The sequence below is a fragment of the Lissotriton helveticus genome, chromosome 3_1, assembly GCF_964261635.1.
Source record: "Lissotriton helveticus chromosome 3_1, aLisHel1.1, whole genome shotgun sequence".
Taxonomy (NCBI): Eukaryota; Metazoa; Chordata; class Amphibia; order Caudata; family Salamandridae; genus Lissotriton; species Lissotriton helveticus.
Genome location: NC_136061.1, coordinates 1,838,103,800 through 1,838,126,505, shown reverse-complemented (window position 1 = coordinate 1,838,126,505; position 22,706 = coordinate 1,838,103,800). Strand labels below are relative to the sequence as shown.

Below are 22,706 nucleotides of genomic sequence, written 5' to 3'. Positions count from 1 at the left end.
TGTGATCCTTCATACAAAATCCAGCCCTTGTGTGTGATCCACCTACCCCACACCTCTCCAAACCCCCCACAAAACAAGCCATCAAGCATAGCCTGAACGATGAACATTTGCCCTACTGCCCCACCGCCCCCGTCCCCCATGTCTGACAAAAAGAGATATCGATCTGATGATATTGGTCACCCTCAGGCAATGAGCATAAAAAGAAAAACAACAAACAGTCACCACCCTACAGTTCATTTGGGAGAATTACTACCACCATTTCCCCGACTAATCTCCTTTAGGCATTCTTGAGCTTGGATCTCGGAGGTGCAGCTACAAGTGGATCATTTAAAAATGATCTTAAGTCTGGCAGGATTTTAGAGATAGACCTCTGCACCAATTTTTTCAAAAGGAGCAAGCAACTGCCGGAAAGGCCACCTTCGCTTAACAGTTGCATGCGCAAATTCAGGTTTGGCAACAAACGATACCCCATCAAATGATTTTTGGGCATTTGGGCATGCCTGATCGTAAACAAACTGCCTCAACAAAAGTTTCCAAAATACACCACCATTGCTTTGGCATTTCAGGCTCACTCCACAACTGTTTCTTAAAAATTAGAGGAAATCGATGGGCTCACTGAAATTCCAGAATAAAGTCCCATTTAGACTGATCCGGGTTGCTTCCCTCCACTCCTTCTGGCAGCCCAAGAAAGCGTAGATTGTTCCTCCACTGACAATTGTCTTGGTCCTCCAGCTTAAACATAAGGTAAGACATAACTGCTCCCTGAGAAGCATTTCACGATTTCAAGCACTCCACCTCTGCCTCTAGGGATTCTGTTTGAGCTTCCACAGTTGTCAATCGGTCACCAATCTCCCCACAATTTTTATTTAATTTCTGGATCTTGCTGATTTTTAGAGGCAATTCTCGCCCTATGACTTTCATTCCGGGTTTCCTCTTGCATTTGCTTGATAGACAAAAAGATGGTAGTGAGCGAGGGTTCTTTGGTCTCAATAGGTGTTCCAGTATTCTGATTATCACCATAATTTGAGCCATGCTCCTTTAATGCTATCTGGGTATCTGAGTAGTCCCATTTCAACTGCTGCAGGCCAGCCCCCATTTTACTCCCTCTTCACTTTTTCTTTGAAGACTTTTTCCTTTGAGTCAGTCGTAAATGTTTCTGTTGCGGTACTACTAGAATCTGATAAAGCATCACTGCGAAGGGAGGTACTGTCTTGCTTGGAGGAATCCGAGTCACAAGTTAAGGAAAAATAATTTCTCTTGGCAGATCGGGACAAAGACCCCCCCCCCCCCACGTTGATGGCTGGTGCTGTATGCCCAGAACGTATAGGCATGTTAGACTTCATTATATTAGTGTCCCTAGTCTCCCTTCCCTCCTCATTTCCAACTGCTCCCAGCAGGGCCAGCTCTAGGGCTTTTCGATCTGTACGACCGCTCCGGGCTTTGACTTGGGGTGGGGGCGTAATTTTTCAAATGTGTTTCATCATTTTTAAAGCACCTGATGCCTCGTTTCTGGCCTCCAGCAACTATCAGACATCAATTAAAATGTCAAGAGAAGTCCTATAATTAATCATCTTCCTGGAAAGAGACCGGAGGTTTGTCTAGTGGAAATTTTGACTCATCCTGGGTGCACTTTCCAGATCTGCAATGGCAACAAACCGAAGCTGGCTGAGGAACAAAGCAGCCAGGAAACACAGGCGGCTATCCAGCTGAGCAGTCCCGAATGCTCATACCACAGAAAGCAGTCAGCGTGGCTCAGTCCAGGTAATCCCAAGCCGTGCAGTCAAACCATGGGGGGAACGGTGAGAGATGCAGCAGGTTAGTAAAGTGCCATCTTTGCTCCCGTACCATGCACACAACTTGTCAAGGACTCCCATATCAGCACTGCTCATCTTCCTTGTCAAATTGTTTACAAACCGGTTCACTGATCATACACAATTTGTGTGTAAAATTGTGATATAGTCTCTGTCCCAACCTTGCAGTTAATATCCCAGAATCAGACTGTGATTCACTCTCTCATCCCATGAAGGTGCAGCAAAGCCTGTATAGACTCTCTACGCAATTGAAAGAAAAAGAAGCGTCACAGATCACTGAAATCGTATAAAGACCACAGCTGCAGGCACAGGGTTATGATCCACTCATAAGAGGGGGATTCATTGCAGGGTAGGATATGCTGCAGCTCTTAAAGCATACAGTTATGGCATGCAGCAAAGTTAGCTAGTAATCTGTCTCAACTCCTGTTCGACTTTCCATTCATTATATGTTTCAATGATTCACTGTCCACTAAAATACATTTCCCTTGCCTGCAGTAGTTTAGACGTGAATACGTTTGCTTTTTGATTACACAATAATAATTTCTGAGAGGGACTGCTCAAGGCAGAACACTAATTAGCAAGAAGATGTGAGAGCATGATCTGATTTTTGATCTACCCCAAACCTAGATGCGAAGCAATAGAGCACTGTACATTCACTGTGGCATCCAGTCATCTTGCACAAAAACCAGCGGATCTAAAAAAGGGCCACACCTCTATGCTTTGCCAATGCCTGTTAGCAGTATTAGATATATTAATAACCACAATACTTCTGTGGCTGATAATTAGAATTTAAAATATTTCAATTATGAAAATATTAGATTGAGAATTATACATTTCTGATGCAGTTGGTTGTCTTTAGTGTCTAATTCACTCTGTTTTTCTGCATACCACGACTTTGCTATGCTGTCACTTTGTTAGCCACTTCAACCCACATCTCCCTGAAATCATCCCTCTGCATATCTCACACACTATCTTTTCTCTTCAGCATAGTGTACTGCGCATGCATACATTTATCTCCTCCTCTTCACCACTCCCTACACCAGTAAGCACTACATTTTATTTTACTTTGGCACTGCCAACATAATGACAGTTCTACATATCCCTTACACACTTTCTCAGAGAATCTATGTTGCAATTGATACATATGTTTCAACACCCTCCGCATTGTTCACAGGATCTTCAAGTGGATCCCCACCACAACTAGAAGGACTGTCACCAGGCCCTCGTCAGCAGTAGACTGGACTACGGCAACGCACTCTAAGCAGGAGCCCCGACCCAACTCCTGAAACGGCTCCAACGCATCCAGAACGCCTCCGCATGCCTGATCCTCGACAACCCGCACCGCAGTCACATCACACCCCACCTGCGAGACCTGCACTGGCGCCCCATCAACAAGAAGATAACCTTCAAGCTCCTCACCCAGCACACAAGGCACTCCACGACACCGGACCAGTGTACCTCAACAGCCGACTCAGCCTCTACACCCGATCCTGCCAGCTCAGCTCTGCAGACCGTGCCCTCGCCACTGTCCCCCGCATCCGTAGAGTGAATGCCGGCGGCAGATTATTCTACCACCTCGCCGCCAAGACGTGGAACACCATCCCCATCCGCCTACGGCAGACCGAAGACCTCCTAACCTTCAGGAAACTCCTCAAGACCTAGCTCTTCGAACAGTAGCAGCGTCCCCCCCCACCCCAGCGCCTTGAGACCCTCACGGGTATGTAGTGCGCTTTACAAATGCTATGATTGATTGATTGATATGTGATCATTGCTCCATGTGATCTGTAGAGAGGCCAATGCTTGAATGAGCATGTAATCTGAACACATTTAGAACCCACAGGGCACTGTAAGAAATTTGCACATCCTCAAACCCCAACTCAATAGGGTTCACTCATGCTCTGTCATGAACCTCCACCCACAAATTGACCTCACCCACACACTTGGACGCAACTCAGCTCAAAGTATGTACTGTACAAAAGTCATGTCCCTATAAAACCAATCTACAGAAACACATTTAAAAAAGTAGATTCTCTTAAGAAATGCCTAAAGTAAAGCCTGAGATGTAAATAGGGACTTAACTTTTGAGAAATCAGTCTTTTTTTTTACTGTTAAGGTCATAAATATATGTCTCTGTAAGGGCCATTCTCAAAGTAAATTTTCAACAATTGCCATTTGCTGTTTGCCAATAATATAGTACCATTGGTGGGGAAATTGGAGTATTGAGTCTGGACAGGCAGACCCCTCAGTAAAAGTCATGGAAGAACAGGGAGAGGAAAGATGGCTAGATGACATCGAATAGGGAAAAGGTCAACCACATAGCATAAGATTAGTCTCCTGGAACGTAAATGGGCTAGGAAATGAGAAGAAACAAAAAAGCATAAGGGAGCTGGGGGAAAATACAGAGATCTTATGTATCCAGGAGACCTGGCTATGTGGTAAGACCCCAACGTTCGATGGATTCTGCCAACTAAACCGATTAGCCAAGAAGTGTAGATTTGGGCGACCTGCGGGTGGAATAATGACCATTGTGTCAACAAAAATAATGAAAAAAGTAATTGAACTACCCGTGAAATGTAAATGGCTGCTGGTCTGTAGAATACTGCTATCAGGATGTATAAATATTAATACAATCTTGACTATAAATGTGTATATGCAATGGGCCACCACGGAGCAATATGAGGAGGAAATGGCTCTGTTTAAAGATGATATAGACTTCCTGTGCGAGACATATTGTGAGGACATAATTATACTACTGGGTGATTTTAATCATAAATTGCATCCTAAGAATGTATATTGTTTTTTCCAAGATATATTAGAGGCTTATGAAATACCACAAACTACTTTTCCATCATGCATAATAGGAGCAAAGGATAAGCAGTTGATGAATTACTTGGGTGATAAAAATCTCTTCTGCTTAAACGGAAGAAGCGAGTTAGACTGCCCCGCGTAAAGAACCTTTAAACTGGGTGCTCAAACTTGCCCGACTGACTACATCTGTATGACTCCTTGGAACTTCCATCGATCTACTGGGTTTACGATTATAAATAGAGAAGGAAGTGATCACAACATGTTGGCTTTGAGGTCCCCGGTGTTCAATTAGCATCCTGCTCACAAGTTTTGGAACAACAGATGGAGTACCCCAGACGTTGTACAACCAGGCTAACGGAAGAAAATGTCTCAAGATTAATACATTTACAACAAGAACTAGACCTTGAGACTGTGAGTGGACAAACTCTCGAGTGGTACACAAGTAAAATTGAAGAGGTAGTCCAAATCCTCAGTAAGGGACTAAAAGTTAGAAACGGTGGAAATAATAACAAAACTGATCAGAGTAATAGAAAGATGGGGAAAGTAACTGGTTGGTTTACAAGGGAATGCCAGGAGGAAAAAAGAGAAATCAGGAGGATGGCACGCCGTAATACCCAAAACAGGGACCAGGATAGTAGAAAAGCGCTAGAGGCCCTAAAAAGATAGTATAATATGTTAACCAGGAGGGTTAAAAGAGAATTTAAAGAAGGGTGCTGGTTAAAACTACTTGAGGCGACAGAAACAAAGAATCTACGCCAGTTTTGGAAACTAGTGCTCTCAGCAGCAGACTGCCAGCCAGGGGCAATGAATTGCATAGTGGAGGAAGCCGCTTGGGAAGAATATTTACATAACTTGTATAGCCCAGCGACAGAGCGGGAAGGGAATCTGTACATAGATTGAAGCAGTCTGGTAATAGATATGAAACCCGACTTCTCAGTCACTGAGGTTAAAAAAACGCTAATGGGCTTGAACCTCACAAGAGCAGCAGGCCCCGATAACCTCCCAGCACAGATAATTAAAACACAACCAGACTGGTGGGCTAAATTCTTCGCATACATGTTCCAAATTATTCTAGATACTGGGAAATACCCTGATACCTGGAAAGGGGCAATAATACGGCCCATACACAGGAAAGGCGACATGTATAGTCCAAAAAACTATAGATTAATTAATCTACTGGACATTGGGGAGAAGATCTTCACTAAAACAGTGCTTGGCAAACTAAAAAACTGGGTAGAAGCCAACCAAATCATCCCGGTAGAACAGGGGGGATTTAAGGAAGGCCCTGGCACGTAAGTCGATAGAACAAAGGGGGAGTATGTGGTGCTGCTTTGTCGACTTCCATGCAGCCTTTGACTCTGTGGACCATGGGAAACTTTGGGAGTGCCTGATTGAATACAATATCCCATGGAACTTATTAGAAATATTAAAAGAACTACACAGAGGGAACTGGGCCCAAGTAATCAAAGACACCCAGGGGGCACTCACAGAGAAAATAGACATAGGAAACGGGCTAAGACAGGGCTGCGTCCTGGCCCCACTTCTCTTTTCTATCTTCTTAGCAGATTTACCAGCAGAGTTGGAGGTGGAAAAAAGTGCCAGCCCCAGAATGAGTTGCAGAAAGATCTCATGTCTGCTGTATGCAGATGATTTGGTTATCACTGACCAGACCGAGTTAGGGTTACAGAGGAAATTAAACGCTTTTAATTAATACTGCAAGAATAAACTGTTAACCGTAAACATGGAAAAAACAAAGGTCATGTGTTTCTGGAAAGGGTCAAAGAGCTTCTGTTAGTCTCTTGATAAAACCAAACTAGAAAGAATATAAATATCGGGGCCTACTGTTCGAGTCTAGTTTAAAATGGAACAAACATATGGAAAATCAGAATGCAAAAGCTTCAGCATCCATTTGTGGTTTGAAAAAATGTAATAAAAACTTTGGTGATATGTCACACAAACCCATGCTGGAATCCTTTACAGCCATGGTCCCCCCACAAGTATTATACGGAGCAGAGGTGCTCCTTTTCAGTGGGAAAGGCGACTAGGACCGGGAAGAAAGTAAGGCTTTAAAAATGCTTCTGTCCCTATCAAAGTCAGCAATGGTGCAGGCGATTAGACTTGAAACAGGAATGATAGGGTGGAATACCCAGGCCAAAATGCTAGTGGCCAGATTCTGGAAACGCCAATCTCAGGGGGAAGACCAAAAGGTCTCACATTGGTGTAGTGAGGAGATCCGACAAAGCAGCCTAAGAAATTGGCAACCAAGGCAAAAAAGAAAATAAAGGAGATAATGTGTTGTCTAAAAGTGGGGGCAACCCAAAATTCCCTAGAGGTTAATTTTACAAAAAGCTCTTTAGGAGCACAAGGAAGGGAACTTTCCAGAACACAAGACCTAGTATACGTAAGAAATAAAAAATCTGTCCACAACATGATAGAGGTATGGGAAGCCGACGCGGGTTATCCTTACTTGGAAGCCTTGCCGAACCATGGATTTAGGTGGGACATCTTAAAAATGAGAATTGGCATTATCCCCTGGCGATCGGAGGGGAGAGTGATGACGGAAATGATGTACCCCGATGGTATATGTAAATGTGGGCTAGGGACTAAGTGCGGAATAGTGCACATATTACTGGATTGTTTTATGAGTATAGAAACAAGGAAACGGTTTCTGCGACCCTTATTTATAAAGTATGACATTAGAGCAGGTCACAAGCGATTGTTTTATTATTAAGAATGGAACATCTAGAAATAGCAATTGCTCTTGAGTATTATTTGAAAGAGGTGAATTCATTGGCTAGGGAAAAGCTCAAGTAAGGATAGTAAACATCCCCTTGTAAACTATATCTAGCAACACCGGAAGGATAATTAAGGGGTGACGCAAATTCAAACGGATTTAATAGTGTACAGCAAATGGATAATGTATAATGAAAAGAACCCTCCACTACTCTAAATTTTTATAAAAGACTTGATCTTCTGTTTTATAAAACACTTGATCTTCTGTTTTAGAATGTACATAAGTTTTTATATTTTTTAAGATTTTAATGACTCTCAGTAATGAAACTAAATGTTGAATAGAAGAAACAAGGCGGAGTGTATAGAAGGAATGGATAGATTTTAATAAGTTTTGTATTCTCTGTTTTTAGCTGATTTTGTATAGGGCTTTGAAATTTACCCTGTTTGAAGACTAAGGTCTAAATAAACAGAGTTCTTCTCTCTTTCTCTCTCTCTCTCTCATTAATATAGTGTACTGCAGAATGGTGTGGCTGCTAATTTAAATAAAAGTGAGATTAGTTCATGGGTCAAATGCATTTCTGTTGGGTCCGGTAGATCTTTTATGTCACTAGATCCCTGCCCTAGCAACGTTTTTAAGATGTATTGGGGCCTGCAAGAACAAGGGGGGCAGTTCCCCTTTTCTGCCCATCTCTATTATATTAGTCGTGAATATTAGTGTTTTTTTTTTTCCTATTTTTTTAAAAAACTTTTCTTTTGTCCTCATTTGCGAATACCTGTTGCGTGCTGACTGTCTGTACATTACCCTTTCTCAATGGGCTAGAATGACGTGGCCTTTACCCTCGGATTCTCACGATGCCATCCGCCCAAAGCCCGAAGGGATATGTTGTCAGACAGAAGGGCACTACCTATTGATTGATTTTGGGAGGTTAGGTATCACACCAGATTGATCAAAAAGATCCAATGGACCTTCTCAAAGTCCCATAAGCCATGGTCATTTCTGATCGGGTCCAGCGAGTTTCCGTTTCATAGGACCAAAAAAAAAAACAAAAAAAACCTCCACTCCACTGCAACAATAAGTCCCAGTATGCGATCTTTTTCCTGCTGCATACTCTGGCCATATCCGTTTTTGATGTTTCATACAAGGAAGTCAACCAGCCCGAGTGAGTGGGGGGGGGGGGGGCAGAATCAACCCAATATGTGCATATTTTTCTTCTTACCAGCAAGATTGAATAAAATAGAAAGAGTCTGGCTGGACGTAGTATCTGGGTGTGGAAGCCAAAAATGACTAATTTTAGCTCGATTGCGATTTTCACTCCCATTATGCTCTCCAATGTTCTTTGTAGATCTTCCCAGAATGTCTGGATGTGGGGGCAGTCTCTAAACACGTGAAGGTCCGAGGCCTCGACCATGCCGCATATTTTACAGCTAACTTGTGAACCATTACTGATTCTTGACAATCTGAGGAGGGATAGGTATGCACGATGGGCCATAAATAGATGGTTCCTCCTCATCCATGCAGGTTTAACGATGTTGAAAAGGACTTTAAAAGATTACTGCCATAGATGATCGCACTGTTCATTGGGAAAAGTTCCACCCCATAGCTCATCGGCCAACTTAAATTCCCGATCGATCTCCTGTTCTATGGCCCAATACCAATGGGAAACGTCCTTTTTACTTACTGGCCTTTCCACAAGATGTTTCTCCAAACTGTTTCCTTCCCCTATATTTTCCCCTTTTTTAAACTGAGATTGTGTCCAACTATGTAACTGAATGTGTTTGAATCTTGCATGGTCACTACACACTATCCTTTCTAGAACTTGCCATAGGATGAGTGTTTTGTTACTGACTAAGTCTCCCCATACTTTGATTCCAGCATCTCTTAGTAGGATAGGCAGACTGTCACAAAGACATTCTGGTGAACTTGGAGAGTCCCAGAGTGGTGCCAATTCGGAGAAATAACTGAGACCTGTCGCCTTCCTCAATGATGCCCATATCCTGGCAAACCCCTGCGGGACCTTAAGCTTGACTTTAAAAAAAGAAAACTTTGGATCGCCAAATTTATACATAAACCATCTACTTGCAGCTCCGCCCCTTTCAGCATAGCCAAAAATATAGCTCCACTCCCTTTGTCACTTGGTATTTTCAGTAACATGCAAGAGTGAGTGAGTTGAAAAGCACAAGCGTAGAATTGTAAATCAGGTAACGTCAACCCCCCTATTTCTCTCCGACGTCTTAATTTCTTCCATGCGATTCTGGTAGATCTATACGCCCACATAAAATAATTGATTTCTCGCTGGAAATGTCCTATAATATCTTTGTCGAAATAGAGAGGTATTGTATTAAAGAGAAAAGTGACCTTGGGCGGTATGGACATTTTGACTAGGTTAATTCTCCCCAGAATGGATAAGGGGAGGTGTGCCCATGACTTCATTTGTTTTTGACAGTCCTGAAGAGTTCGTGATAAATTGATGTCTGTCAATTTGTTCATGTCATGGGCAATTGTGATCCCAAGATAACGCATACTGCGACTGGCCTGAGGTACAGGGTTCGGGATATTCCAAGTCATAGCTTCTGTCTTGCCAGCGTTTATCTCATAGCCAGAGACCCTACTGAACTCCTCAGCCAGTATTAATAACTGCCGGGAGAGTTCTGTCTAGATCTGCTGACAGTATCAAAATATCATCCGCATATAGGGTTACCCTTTTCTCCCAGTCCCCATATCTAGGAGGTTCGATATTATGGTTGTCCCTTAATTTCTATCTAATTTAGGATCTAGGAAGATATTGAAGTCCCCTGCCCATATACATATCGAACAACAGGGGGGGGGGAGAGGGCAGCCCTGTTGGGTTCCTCTAGTTATACCAAATGGCTTTGTAAGATAACCATTCACCAGGAGCTTAGCCAATGGAGATTTATAGATTGATTGTATAGCCCGGCAAAATATTATGCCCAGATTGAATTTCTCCTTGACTTCCGATAGGTAGGTCAAATTTACCCTATTGAAAGCCTTGGTGGCGTCTAGGGTCAAGGCAGCAAGAGGTAATGAATATGTGGAGGCGATATCTATTGCTCCGACCAGATCATAAGTGAGGTCTGCTAACTGTCGCTCTTTCACAAACCCCTTTTGATCGGTATGAAGAATATCTCCGACCACCTCCCCCAATCTAGTAGCCAGAATAGTTGTATACATTTTTATAATCGATGTTCAAGAGCGATATGGGCCGGTAAGACCCACAGCTGGAGGGGTACTTCCTGGTTTCAGAATAAGGACAACGCTGACATCGTTCCACGTTGCCGAAGGGCTAATTCCATTTATAAAGATTTTATTAAATAGAAGAGTTATTGTTGGTATTAAACTCTCCCCAAGTGCACAATATAATTCTATTGGTAGCCCATCCTGGCCGGCCGCCTTGCCCCTTTTCCCACTGCTTTCCTCACTTCTTCTTGCGTAATGGGCTGCCCTAAATCTAGTTGTTGTTTGGAACTTATAGGTGTTAGCGCGATATTGTCCAGCCAAGACTTAGCCTTAAATTTATCGCCTGTAGATGTCTCTTTGTATATCTCCTAAAAAGAGGCTAGAAAAGCCTCTCCTATGCCCGCATCTTAAAGAATGGGGAATATGGTTCCAGAGCTGGTCTGCCTTGATTTTCCAAGCTAATAGTTTGCCAGCTCCTTCCCCGTACTCAAAATGGGCCATCTTGCTCACTTCCCATCTACGCATAAGCCTCCCGTGGAGAACCGACTCCATTTGTTCCTTCAATTTCTTACTAATTTCTCGATCTTCCTTTTGTACGATTCCCTCTTGAGCATTTAATTTTATTTCCACCTTCCTCATATCTTCCTCGAGGCCCATGATCTCTTCTCTATATTTCTTACGTCTATAACTTGCCCTGTTGGTTATTGTTCCGCTCAAAAAAGCCTTAAAAGTGTCCCAAACACTAGAAATGTAGTCGGTTTCCAAATTAATCTCTAAAAACGGGTTTGTTTCCCGAGAAAGGAAACGTACCTCATTTTCTTCTAGTAGGAGTGTGCGGTCAAAGGACCACCCTCTGGCCTGTTCGGAACGTAGGCTCTGTAAAGTCACTATAATACTGGAGTGGTCTGACATATACGATGGCAGATAGGTTATGTCCTTTACTTTATCTCTGAGAGTATGGCTAACCAGTATATGTAGTCAATTTGTGATTTATGTTTGTATTTGAAATTCCTAAATGAAACACCCATCTCTTGCCCTGACCTTTCTCTCCAGATATCCCTGAGACCCAGTTGCGTCATTATTGTCACGAGGGATGTCCTTGATCTCGAAGGGTTGGTTGCTCTACTATTGGGGGATTTATCCAATTTAGGATCTAGGAAGATATTGAAGTCCCCTGCCCATATCACCGGCTTAGGAAATTCCAATAAGTGCGAGAAGATGGTTTGGAGGTTAGTGGGGTTGTCACAGTTCGGGCCATAATATCCGACTAATGTGAAAAGAATCTCTCTAACAGAAACTTTCATTATTAACCATCTGCCTCCTGGGTCCCTTTTATATTGTAAAATCTGTGCTTTGGCGGACTTTTTAAAAAGGATCGTGAATATTAGTGTTGTTCACTATTAGTGTATGAGCATCAGGAGCTGTAACAGCACCTTTGCTGGCAGCTGCGATAAAAAAATGAAGTGCTTTTTAATGTATGTTGTAAGCATGACTGCAAATGGAAGTGAGTTTGTGCCACAGAGAGCTGGGTATGTGTAAGCATGGGCATGGGCATGTGTGAGTGTATGTGTCTGTGGATGAAAGTGAGTGAGAGTGACAAGAAGAGAATGAGTGCCAATAAAGGAGATGTGTGAGTCAGAGTAAGTGAGTCAGCTCACCATCATGTGACTCTCTGCAATAGCTCACTTAATCTCTCCAGCGGTCCCCTGCGCCTTGAAACCTTAAGGGGTGATATGTTTGCGCTTTACAAATAGGGATTATTATTATCATATGTAGGCATTCGACACATATGCCGTCGGAATGTACACACAGACATTGATAGATATGTAAATACATTGCCCACTGCCGCAAGAGCGCAACACCGCAGACCCCTCTGGAAATTATAATACGGCAGTCAGAATGCAACAGGTGCAGCGATTGTGGTTGGACCACCAAACTCGTGATATGGCTCTAAGTGCGAATGTGTGACGAGTAAGCGAAGCTAAACAAGGATGCAAGAGTTAGTGAGAATAAATTACAGCAGGTGAGTTCGGTTGAGGAATGTGAGCATGAGTGAGTATGTGGTGTTATGCAAGTCTGTAGATGGCCCTATAGTTGGCCCTGTTATACAATGCTTGCCCTTTTGGGGCAAAATACTGGTGCTGGCATACTGAAAGCACTTTTTAGCAGGCACCTGTGACCAAATACTGGCACTGGAGTACTAGATTTAATACTTGCCATATTGGGACAAACATGCCAGAATGCTGCTGCATGCGTACTGGAGGTTATTCTTGGCATGGGATACCCATAGAACAATGCTGTGGCTGGCTTACTGGAGAAAATACTTGTCATAAGGGGCATCCATAGCAAAATGCCATTGGCACCTTGAAACTAATTTTTGGATAAGGGATAACAACTGTGACATACCGTTGGGGAAGGCAACCAGGGGCAGATGCTGGCCTTGATATACTTAAAGTCATTTTAGGAATTGGGGACAAACATGGCATATGGGCAGTACTAATGCCAAAATGGCAAAATTCTGGAACTTGCCATATTGCATGAATTTTTTTACTCGGCGATAACCCAAAGCTTATGGGGGACACCCATTACAAAATGCTGGCCCTAGAACAATGGAGGTAATTGTTGGCATATTAATCCCCACTTTTTTCTAGCCTCTCTGCTTTAACCCCTTGCGGGCCGTCCGACGTCACGGAGGGCTTGTGCGGAGGACAGCCAGGGGCCGTCCGAACCACGCCCACGCCATAAATCACCCGCACCGCGGCAAAATTTCCGCCGCGGTTAAAGGGTTAAAGATAAGAAGGTAAACAATGTCTTGGTGAGCACTGTTTATTTTCTGCAGCATCCACTGTGACATTACACTTTAGGTCTTGTAAAATAAACACATTCAGCAGTTAAATGTACATTCTTCTGATAATATTCAAATTGGACTAAAATAAATGTTTAAATGAGTTCTTGCCATCCTTCATTATTGTGAATACATTAACAATGATTTGTCTGAATAGGAAAATCCACCACTGTGCTTAATACATGTGACAGTGTCTTGTAAATATTCATAAATCAAAATGTATAGACAACAATAAGGAATAATATAATCAAATAGCACTATTTTTAGTATCCTTTTTCCCTTTTTAATCCATTTCACATACACTAGAAGAGCTAATAAATCATAATAGTTGTGTATGGTACTTTAACTTAAACATGCAAAAGATGATGGCGTGAATGCTTGCAATTTGTCCACCCACTGGAAATCGCTTGGGATAGCATCGAAACATTGTTCTTTTTCTCACCATGCCATTTCAGTTTGGTCCCAGCCATATGCAAGTCAGTATCAACCCTGTTCCAATAGGAACAGTTCAGTCCAAACTGCCCAGCCAGGTCTTCTTTGAACTGGGACACAGGAAAGAGAATGATGTGTTTGAATGCTACTACGAGCGATTGCCAGTGGTTACACTTCTTGCACGCATCCTCCCACTACCTTATGTTTGTTTGAAATACATTTCAGGTTCCAATGCTATTCTGTGTTTTGTTTTACTATAGTTTCATATAAAACAAAGTGAAATAATTGCTGCTCTCTTTGTCAGCACCCTAAAATAGGAGTTATCTGGGCAGTCTTTGATGTGTTTTATTAATCATTCAGTTATTATGAAACGTCAGTGATATCAATTATTGTGATGTCAACAGGTTTAAGACAATGTGACATTACTTCCTGAAGCAGATTCAGGGCCAAGGGGCATATGTCACTTCCTGTGATGCCATTAGGGTTAGGAGGCATGTGATGTCACTTCCTCTACACCTGGCATTTTGGCAAATCGACGTCCAGGGATTCCGTAGGGGTATATTAATTCCATTGCACTTTAGATCTAGATAATGATTAGATACTTGTTTCACTCTGAAATCAGAGATCCTTGGATCCTGGTGCTGTGTCTATACTAATCGTTTATTGCACATTATCCTTTATTCTCCTCTAATGTATGCTTAAGAGTCTAGTGTTCATTTTAGACAGTGATTCTGATTAGTCCTTACTCAGCTTTTTATCCTGGTATCCATGATTGTCCTCTGTTAATCCAAACCCTCTTATGTAAATCTGTTTGATACCTCAAGGTCTTGTTTGTACTATAAACAACTGCTAAATAAATATCAGAGAATGGTCTCATTTAAATAATTGGCCTTCTGACCACAGCAGATCGTGAATAATGGTTTGATATTCATCATGAAAAAAAATGATGAGGCGATAAGCACCACCAATAAATTACTGATTTTGAATTGAAGAATTGAATAATAAGCACACCTGCTTTAAAAAAAATATCCTGTGCCTTATAAACATTGATATTTTCCTCTGTGGCAACATGCTAGGAAAACTATAAATGTAGGGGCATATTAACAAGCCCCTTATCGCCGCGGTATCTGCACTTTTCTGCCGATAACGCAGCGATATCTGCATCGCCCTATTATCAAGGCAGCGGTAAGTCAATTAACGTGGTTTAAAGCCACGTTAATTGACTTTACGCTGCCTTGGTAATAGGGCTCTTTTCACAACAAACTTATCGTGAAAGGGGGCGTGCAGTAGATGTTGAGGTGGGCGTTCCACCGCAACACCCATTCACTTCGACACTGCCATCTATTATCAAGAGAGGCGATAATAGGTGGCAACGCTGAATTTAAGAACAGGTCAGACCTGTTCTTAAGGTGGCGAAACGAGGAGAAATGCTTAATTTCTCCTCGTTTTTGCTTTTTCCATGTGTGCTGCCTTGTGCAAACCTTCCCTGCCTGCGCTGGCGTTAAGTTTTAAAACTTATCGCCATCGCAGGGGGGAACGCTATGCTGCACCATATCCTTGGTAATATGGTGCAGCCTAGCATTTCTGAAGTGGTGAAGAGAGGCGTCAAGCCAAGGCGGCTAACACCTCTTCGCCACTTTTTGCTAATATGCCCCCCAGTTCTCACAGATTTGTTTAGTGACGCCTATTTAACAAAGAGAGCTACTTTGGACTTAATTCTTCCATATGTTTATCCATTTCATATTTTACACTACACTCTTTGTCTCAGATTAGCATTTTGTATAGTCCCTATTGTGGCTAGAAAGGGGCATATGTTGTCAAGAACAATTTGTACATCAATCCTAAATTTTAAAACGTATTGGTAATCTATGTACATACTTACATTTTAATTACATATTAAATCACAACCAATTGAAATATAATACTAAACGCTTTTTATTTACCACATGGGTAGCAGCAATCAATAGGAATCGCTCCAGCATTCTAAAAAAGAAGGAAAGCAAGACAATAAAAAAATGTGCAAGCAACAATGGCCAGAAAGTAGTACAAAGATCATTTTAATTCTTCTAGTATTTCTGTATTCCTACCCTGTAAATTGTTAAAGACATGAAATGATAGATTTGGTGTACATTCACAAACAGCATTTTGTAGCAATGTTTAGTTGTACTATTTTAGTGTAGTAGTTCAACAATAGTACTGCTAAACGTACTAAAAATGATATTCACAAACCTACATGTGATGGTTCCACCTTTGCAGCTGCTTCTGGGTGAAGATCTTTACCCTGACTGTGGTCTCTGCACACAAAAGCATATGTTTTAGCAGTAAATGTGGGAGGTACAGAAACGAGTGGTTTGAAAAATGAGGAATACTTAAAACAAGAACGGGTTAATGGATGGTATGGGAGAGGTTTAGGTAAACACATGCACCCAATAAAAGAGTAAGGCCATTCCTATTCACAAACTGCAGTTCTAAAGTTACTACAGCCAAAAAGGCCCCAAAACAGATCTGAATGTGCTCCCAGTCAGAGCTGAAGTTAGTCCAATACCACGAACGATCAACTACTGGTCCTACAACAACTAGAAAGAAAATGAGGTAAGGACTTATAAAAACAACCCCATAAGAAATATTCTTAAATTAAATTAAATCATTTAAGTTAGTTTAAACAAATATACATTTAATGTGATGTTAAAAATCGCATTTATAAATAAGGCATCATTTATACTTTATTACATAATATTTAAATAAACTTCTCGGAGTTAAAAAATATTGCAATATTAATGTGTTAAATATAATTAAATTACTTCTAATTTAATATATACATGACTTTTAACGATTATTATTACATAGTACAAAATATATCTTTTTTATCTTTTGGCTTTGTTTTGTAATATAAACCACCCTAAGCTATGATGAATTTGTAATTGTTGGAAATGAATGTGCTTTTATGGTTTTTAAAACAACTGCAATAAAGTTTCTGAATTTAATTGAATATAAACCACAGAAAAATAATTTCAATGTAATATATTTCAAATATATACATTTTTAATTCAGATTAAGTTCTTAAGCTGTAACTTTTTTTGTTGTGTTCTACATTTAAAATAAAAACATGAAATTAATGTTCATTAAATATTTAACATAAAATATTTGTAGTCATTGTTTTGAAGCCTAATAAACTTTTTTACTGTTCCATAGGGAGTTCTCTGCCACCGGGGCACTATTAATTTCATGTTTAATTAATTATTTTGTTGCTTAAAAATATAAAATTAAAATATTCTTGTTTTTTTAAAGATTACTGGCAAGATCCCACCTAAATGAAAAGGTTTATATTTATAGATTATAGATTAAACATTATAAAAAGTTTGACATATAATTCATGCAAATATTTTTTATATATTAACGTTGCTTTTTTAGATTAAAAAGTATTATTAAAATATGTTATCATTAAAATATAATTATTCTAAATATATAAAATTATATTTGACAGTCAAATTCCAATTAATTTATATTTATTTCAAAAAAATTGTTTTAATTTAACATTATTTTGTATGGGATTCTATTATAACTCCCTGCCTCCATTAATTTCTATGGGACGGTGTTGCAGTATCAGTGGTTGACCAAATTTGGTTCTGGAATTTTATGGCTGCATTTTAGCTGCAGTAACTTTATACTCATAAATGTGTCTCCACCTGCTATTTCACAAGATGGAGAAATGTAATTGTACACTTCTGGGTGACTTTACACTTTAAATGGTGGGTGACCAAAAGTAGTACAGCTACTCAAAAGTAAACTTACACATGTAGATTTATTCATGTGTAAGCTTACCTATGTGAAAAGGTCCCTTGAGGTCATTCCATCAATCTACGTGTTATGTATTTGGCATTTGTGTGTTATAAGCTGTGAAAATTCCCCTCTTTCAACTGCTATCGGCCTGCTTGCTTTGGGAGGGTAATGAATTGTTAGAGTCAGTGCTGGCAAGGTAGGTTAGGTTGGCTCCAGGAGTAAATGGAGGTTCAAGAATTCTAATGCTTGGGAACAGAATTACTTGTCTCCTTATAGATGTAATTTGATGCGGAGAATGGTCAAGATTTGGAGGTTCATAGACTGTGGTGCCAGGATACTGTTGTCAAAATATCCTCTTTCATAAGTATTGTCTTAAATATCATATACAAATATATCACCCTTCTGAAGTCAATAATACAACATCTCCTTTAATGGGACAATATATTTGCTTAAAAAATACCATGAAAGATATAATCAACCAAAATGTAAATTAAAGCGATCTGGACATTTTGACCCAGTATGCAGAAAGCCCCTACTAGAAACCACTACGTGGTTCTTTAACAAGGACTCTCACCTACAATGTATGGCATGCTTTATTGTGGAGTCCATCATCCTTTGTGATCATGCATCCAGATGGGCTTAATCTTAAAAGTAACTCTTCATGTTACAAGTTTGAGGGATCTACCAAACAAAAATAAATCCTGATGCCAATTACCTAACAGGCAACCTCAATAAATGTTTATTTGGTGGGGTCCACTGGTAAGATTAAAAAATTGGGTAACATTTAAAGATAATTATTACTCCAGCATAATTCATCTGTAGGTCTACATGTTATGGCTGATTTTAGTTGTCTTTCAGTGCCACATGGCCTTCGTCAACGCTGAGACATATTCAAGGTTCTCAAAATGGATGTCAATATAACTTGTGGAAAAACACTCATGCCTGCACACATTCAAGCGTACATGCATTCTTTAGATGGAGTAAATCATGGTTGCTTCAGTAAATGTAGGTGAAACCCCCCCAAAAAGATAACCTCAAGAAAACATGATAAATTAACAATACTAAATTGAAAAGAACTGAAATTCCGGACTTAAATCTTATCCCGGCTGTTGACTCTCTTAACACTAAGTTGGAGAGGTTAGATCACTTGCACCTGTCATTGTTTGGTCGCTGCAACGTTTTGAAAATGCTAATCCTTCCAAGGTTTTTATACTACTTTAGGACAATTCTTCTGGTGATCCCACAGACATCGTTGGCTAGGACTGAGAGGATTTGTCCTCTGGGGTTATCGACGGGCACGAAGAGAAGCAAAGTGAACCTGTCTTCCCTGCGATCGTGGGGGTTGGGCGGTCCCTAATCTTTTATTCTATTACTGACCTGCCATGCTACAACATTTTGGTTCACTATTACTGGGTGATAGGGCTGACGTTCTTTTATGTACCAGGCCACCTATATATGAGATAGCCTTGGGGGACGCTGCCAAGGGTGTCCTTACACGGGTGCTTGAGCCGAGCTATTTAAAAATAAGGTTTAAGGTTAGCTGGGCCATGTTCTCAGTCTGGCAGAAAATCCGTCATAAGCTCACTATCTTGAAGGTCAATTTCTACACCCCCTTCAACACTGCGAGTGTGCTCTCACCTAAATTTCAAGATAGCGTTATTTTTAAATGGCAGAGTATGGGATTAAAACATATTGGCGATCTGGGCCTTGATGGGCAGCTGGCCTCTTTTTCCTCTCTAAGGGAAAAGTTTCATCTGCACTCCAGTGATTTTTTCAAATATCTTCAGATCAGGAGCTTCTTAGATAAACATTATCATAACACTCCCACTCTCTATGATAAGATTACTTTAATTGACCCGGTTAAAACAAGGGCCAGAATAGGTGCAGATGTCTCTTATCAGATCTTCCTGATGATTTGGATGTTTAGAATAATAAGTGGGTGGGGAAACTGGGTGGCATATTATCAAGGGGGTTTATCTCCGCTTTTTTGGCTTTAAAAGCCCAGAAAGCGGAGATAAAATTATCTCCCTATTACCTAGCTGTCGCTAACACCAGTTAGCGACAGCTAGTAGGAGATAGCGACCATCTTGGGCCCCACTTTGCATGTCAGTGATATTTATCACTAATGACATGCAAAGTGGGCGTGCCAAGATGTTAGCGACTGGAAACAGTCGCTAACATCGCTATCTCCTATTACCAAATTTTGGAGATATTCGCGCTAAGCGCGAATATCTCCAAAAGCTAACACCTGCCCTGAGCAGTTCTTAGCCATGTTATCCAATGGGAGGTGGATAACATGGCTAAGAGCATTAGCTCGGTAATGCATGAATATCGGTGACTTTTCCGCGATATTCATGCATTGCGGCCGATTTTTATCGCATTTGCGATAAACCTTGGTAATACCAAGGTTTATCTGCGATAAAAATCGCCGCAGCTCAGCTGTAAATTTTTGTCTCTAACCAAGCAATAGCGATAATTATCGCTATTGCTTGGTAATATGCCCCTGGGTATTTCAGAAGTGGATCTGAGACCCCCGCTGGAGTTAGCTAGCTATGTTTTAGTCTCAGGCAGCTTACGTACACAAAGCTACATGGCTATGTTTGACTTATACCATACTCTGGCTAAGATCGCTAAATGGGGGGGAGAAAGGGATACTCCTGCTCCAGGTGTAGATTTCAAGCGGCAGACGCAATTCGTATATTTTATTCGTGCCCAAACCTGACGGACTTTCTTGGGGATATTGAGGTCTTTATCAACGAGGTGCTTAATATTCCGTTGGAGATCTCTCCAGAGCTAGTCATATTGAGGTGTGAATATTCTGGAACTATTGAAAGATCAAGATATATTAAAGCAGTTCTGTTCATAGCCATGGCAAAGATACAGCTTTGTATAACCTCGCAGTGGTTAAGTCTGGAGGCTCCTACTTTTTTAACTGGAGAGCTAGGATGTTAGCTTGGCATAATTTGGAGTCCTCTGTGTATTTGTTAAGGGGGAGAAGAAGGCGTCGGTTGGCCTCTAAGATTTGGGCCCCTTTAGAGCATTGGTCTAAGCTTTGAAACATTTTCGTTTTCTGATATCTAGTCCTCTCTCTTAATTAAGTTTCTTACTTTTTATAATGGGCATTGATTTAATCTCTTGAATCTTCTCCACTGTTTTCAATTTCTTTTTTCTCTCTTTTTTCTTTAAGACAAATGTTATTGTTTCCTGATTAAGACTTATGTGTTTATGAATATTGTATCCACGACTCGGTATATTTTGATGTTGTGCATTTTTTGAAAAATAATAAATAAAGTAAAAAAAAAATCAAAGAGGAGATAAAAAACTGTGCGGAGTTTAACTTAGAAGGTCAGTGGGCTTCGAGTAAAACATAGAGGAGCAAGAATATTGCACTAGGTGAGAGACTCTGGAGCCCAAAACACAATTTGACTGGGTACAAAATGCCTAGAACTGTTCAATTCACAGAACTGGGTGCAGCAGGTGACATGCACGGACCAGACTTGTCATACTAAGGTGGCAGCTAACTCGATAATAAAGCAAGTAGAGGCAAGTATTAAAAAGAGAGTAACTGATAAATTGGGTGGTAGGTAATCTGTGATCTATATCTGGAACTTAATAGATATGTTGGTGGGGTATTATATAGCTCTAATGTGGAGGACATAGAACCCTTGAAGAATATCTGCTCAAATGTATTTGTTCTATCTTCTCGCTTCATTATGTCATGTGACTTTAATGTTGTCATGGATAACAAGTTAGACAAGTCGGTTAATAGCAGAGCCAACATGTTTTCTAAAATGCAAATAAATATAAAGTGTATGATTAAACAAATGGGATTATGTGACATATAGAGAATATAGGCTGGAATGGATTGTGTAAACATGTTTTAAAATTAAAAATACTGGCCTTCCTTCAGGATTGATTATTTCTTTAGTGCACTGAGTATTAAGTGATGACTATAAAAAGCATTAAACATGTAGCTGCACACCTGTCAGATCACGCAGAGGTTAGTATGCAGATGAAACTGACTAATGGGCAAATCTCAAAGAAATGGACTTTAGACCGGTCTCTCCTCTTAGATGAATGGGTGGTGAATAGATTACAGAACGATGCAGAAGAGTTTATTCAACTGAATTTATGCTCAGTGCCATTAACTATAGTCTGGGATGCATGTAAGACATTCATGAGGGGGAAGTTAGTTAGTATACCCTCTCAGAAGAACAGAGAATTTAAAAAGTAAATCTTGGAACTGGAGCTCAAGACCAGCCATTTGGTAAAGTAATTATTAAAGCAGTGCTTGCCTGACAGAGAAGCACTTTAGAGAGAGAGATAAAGAAGCGTATCGATCAGGGAACACTAGTATTGCATGCTAGAGTGAGACACGGTGGGAGTCGAGTAAGATGGCTAATTTTGAGTATAGCGAGAATCCAGAGAAGCTGCTGGCTTAAAATGCAAAATCAGACTTTGCAGGAATCTAGTGACTACAATTAAAAATAAGGAGACAGGAACATATGTAACCAAAAAAACTGAAGTTGAAGAGGATTTTATTACGTTTTTTGAAGACTTCACAGAAGAGGTCACAGAAGAGAAGGTTAATGAGTGGTTGAAAGGTGATCCATTGAGTAAATTATCTGAAGAGACCTTGAAATCATACAGAATGAAGTTGGGGTGGCAATTGGGGCATGCAAGAAGGGAAGAGCTGCAGGCCCATATGGTTTCCAAAATGAATTTTACAAGGCACTGGGGTATTCAAACAACCTCTTATGATGAGGTTGTTTGGAGAACTTATAGAGGATAGGGCCCCTCTGTCACACTCATGGAGAGAGGCAACAATCACTCTAATTTTAAAACCAGGGAAAGAACCCACTTCCTCTGAATCTTATAGGCCCATATTACGTTTGAATAGTGATCGATTATACATGTTTGCTAACATATCAGCCAGAAGGCTGAGTGGGGTTGTGGGTGAACTAATTCAGAAGGGCTTTATGAGGAGAAGATTTCTTCAGGAGTTGAGACATGAGTTGATAAGTTCAGTAGATGCTGCCACGAACTTTAAAGTACGACTTGCGGTATTCACTTTGGATGCCACCAAGGCTTTGGACACAGT

The 22,706-nt window shown here is 40.7% G+C and overlaps 1 protein-coding gene across 1 annotated transcript in view; it reads right to left on the bottom strand.

Annotated features, from left to right (window-relative positions):
• LOC144824333 (uncharacterized) overlaps window positions 1–22,706 on the bottom strand; it is a 610,480-nt gene that overhangs the window by 32,073 nt on the left and 555,701 nt on the right. The window contains exon 24 of the mRNA XM_078683450.1: window positions 15,769–15,808. Within this exon, the coding sequence (XP_078539576.1) occupies window positions 15,769–15,808 (40 nt within the window). The remainder of the gene's footprint in view (window positions 1–15,768; window positions 15,809–22,706) is intronic.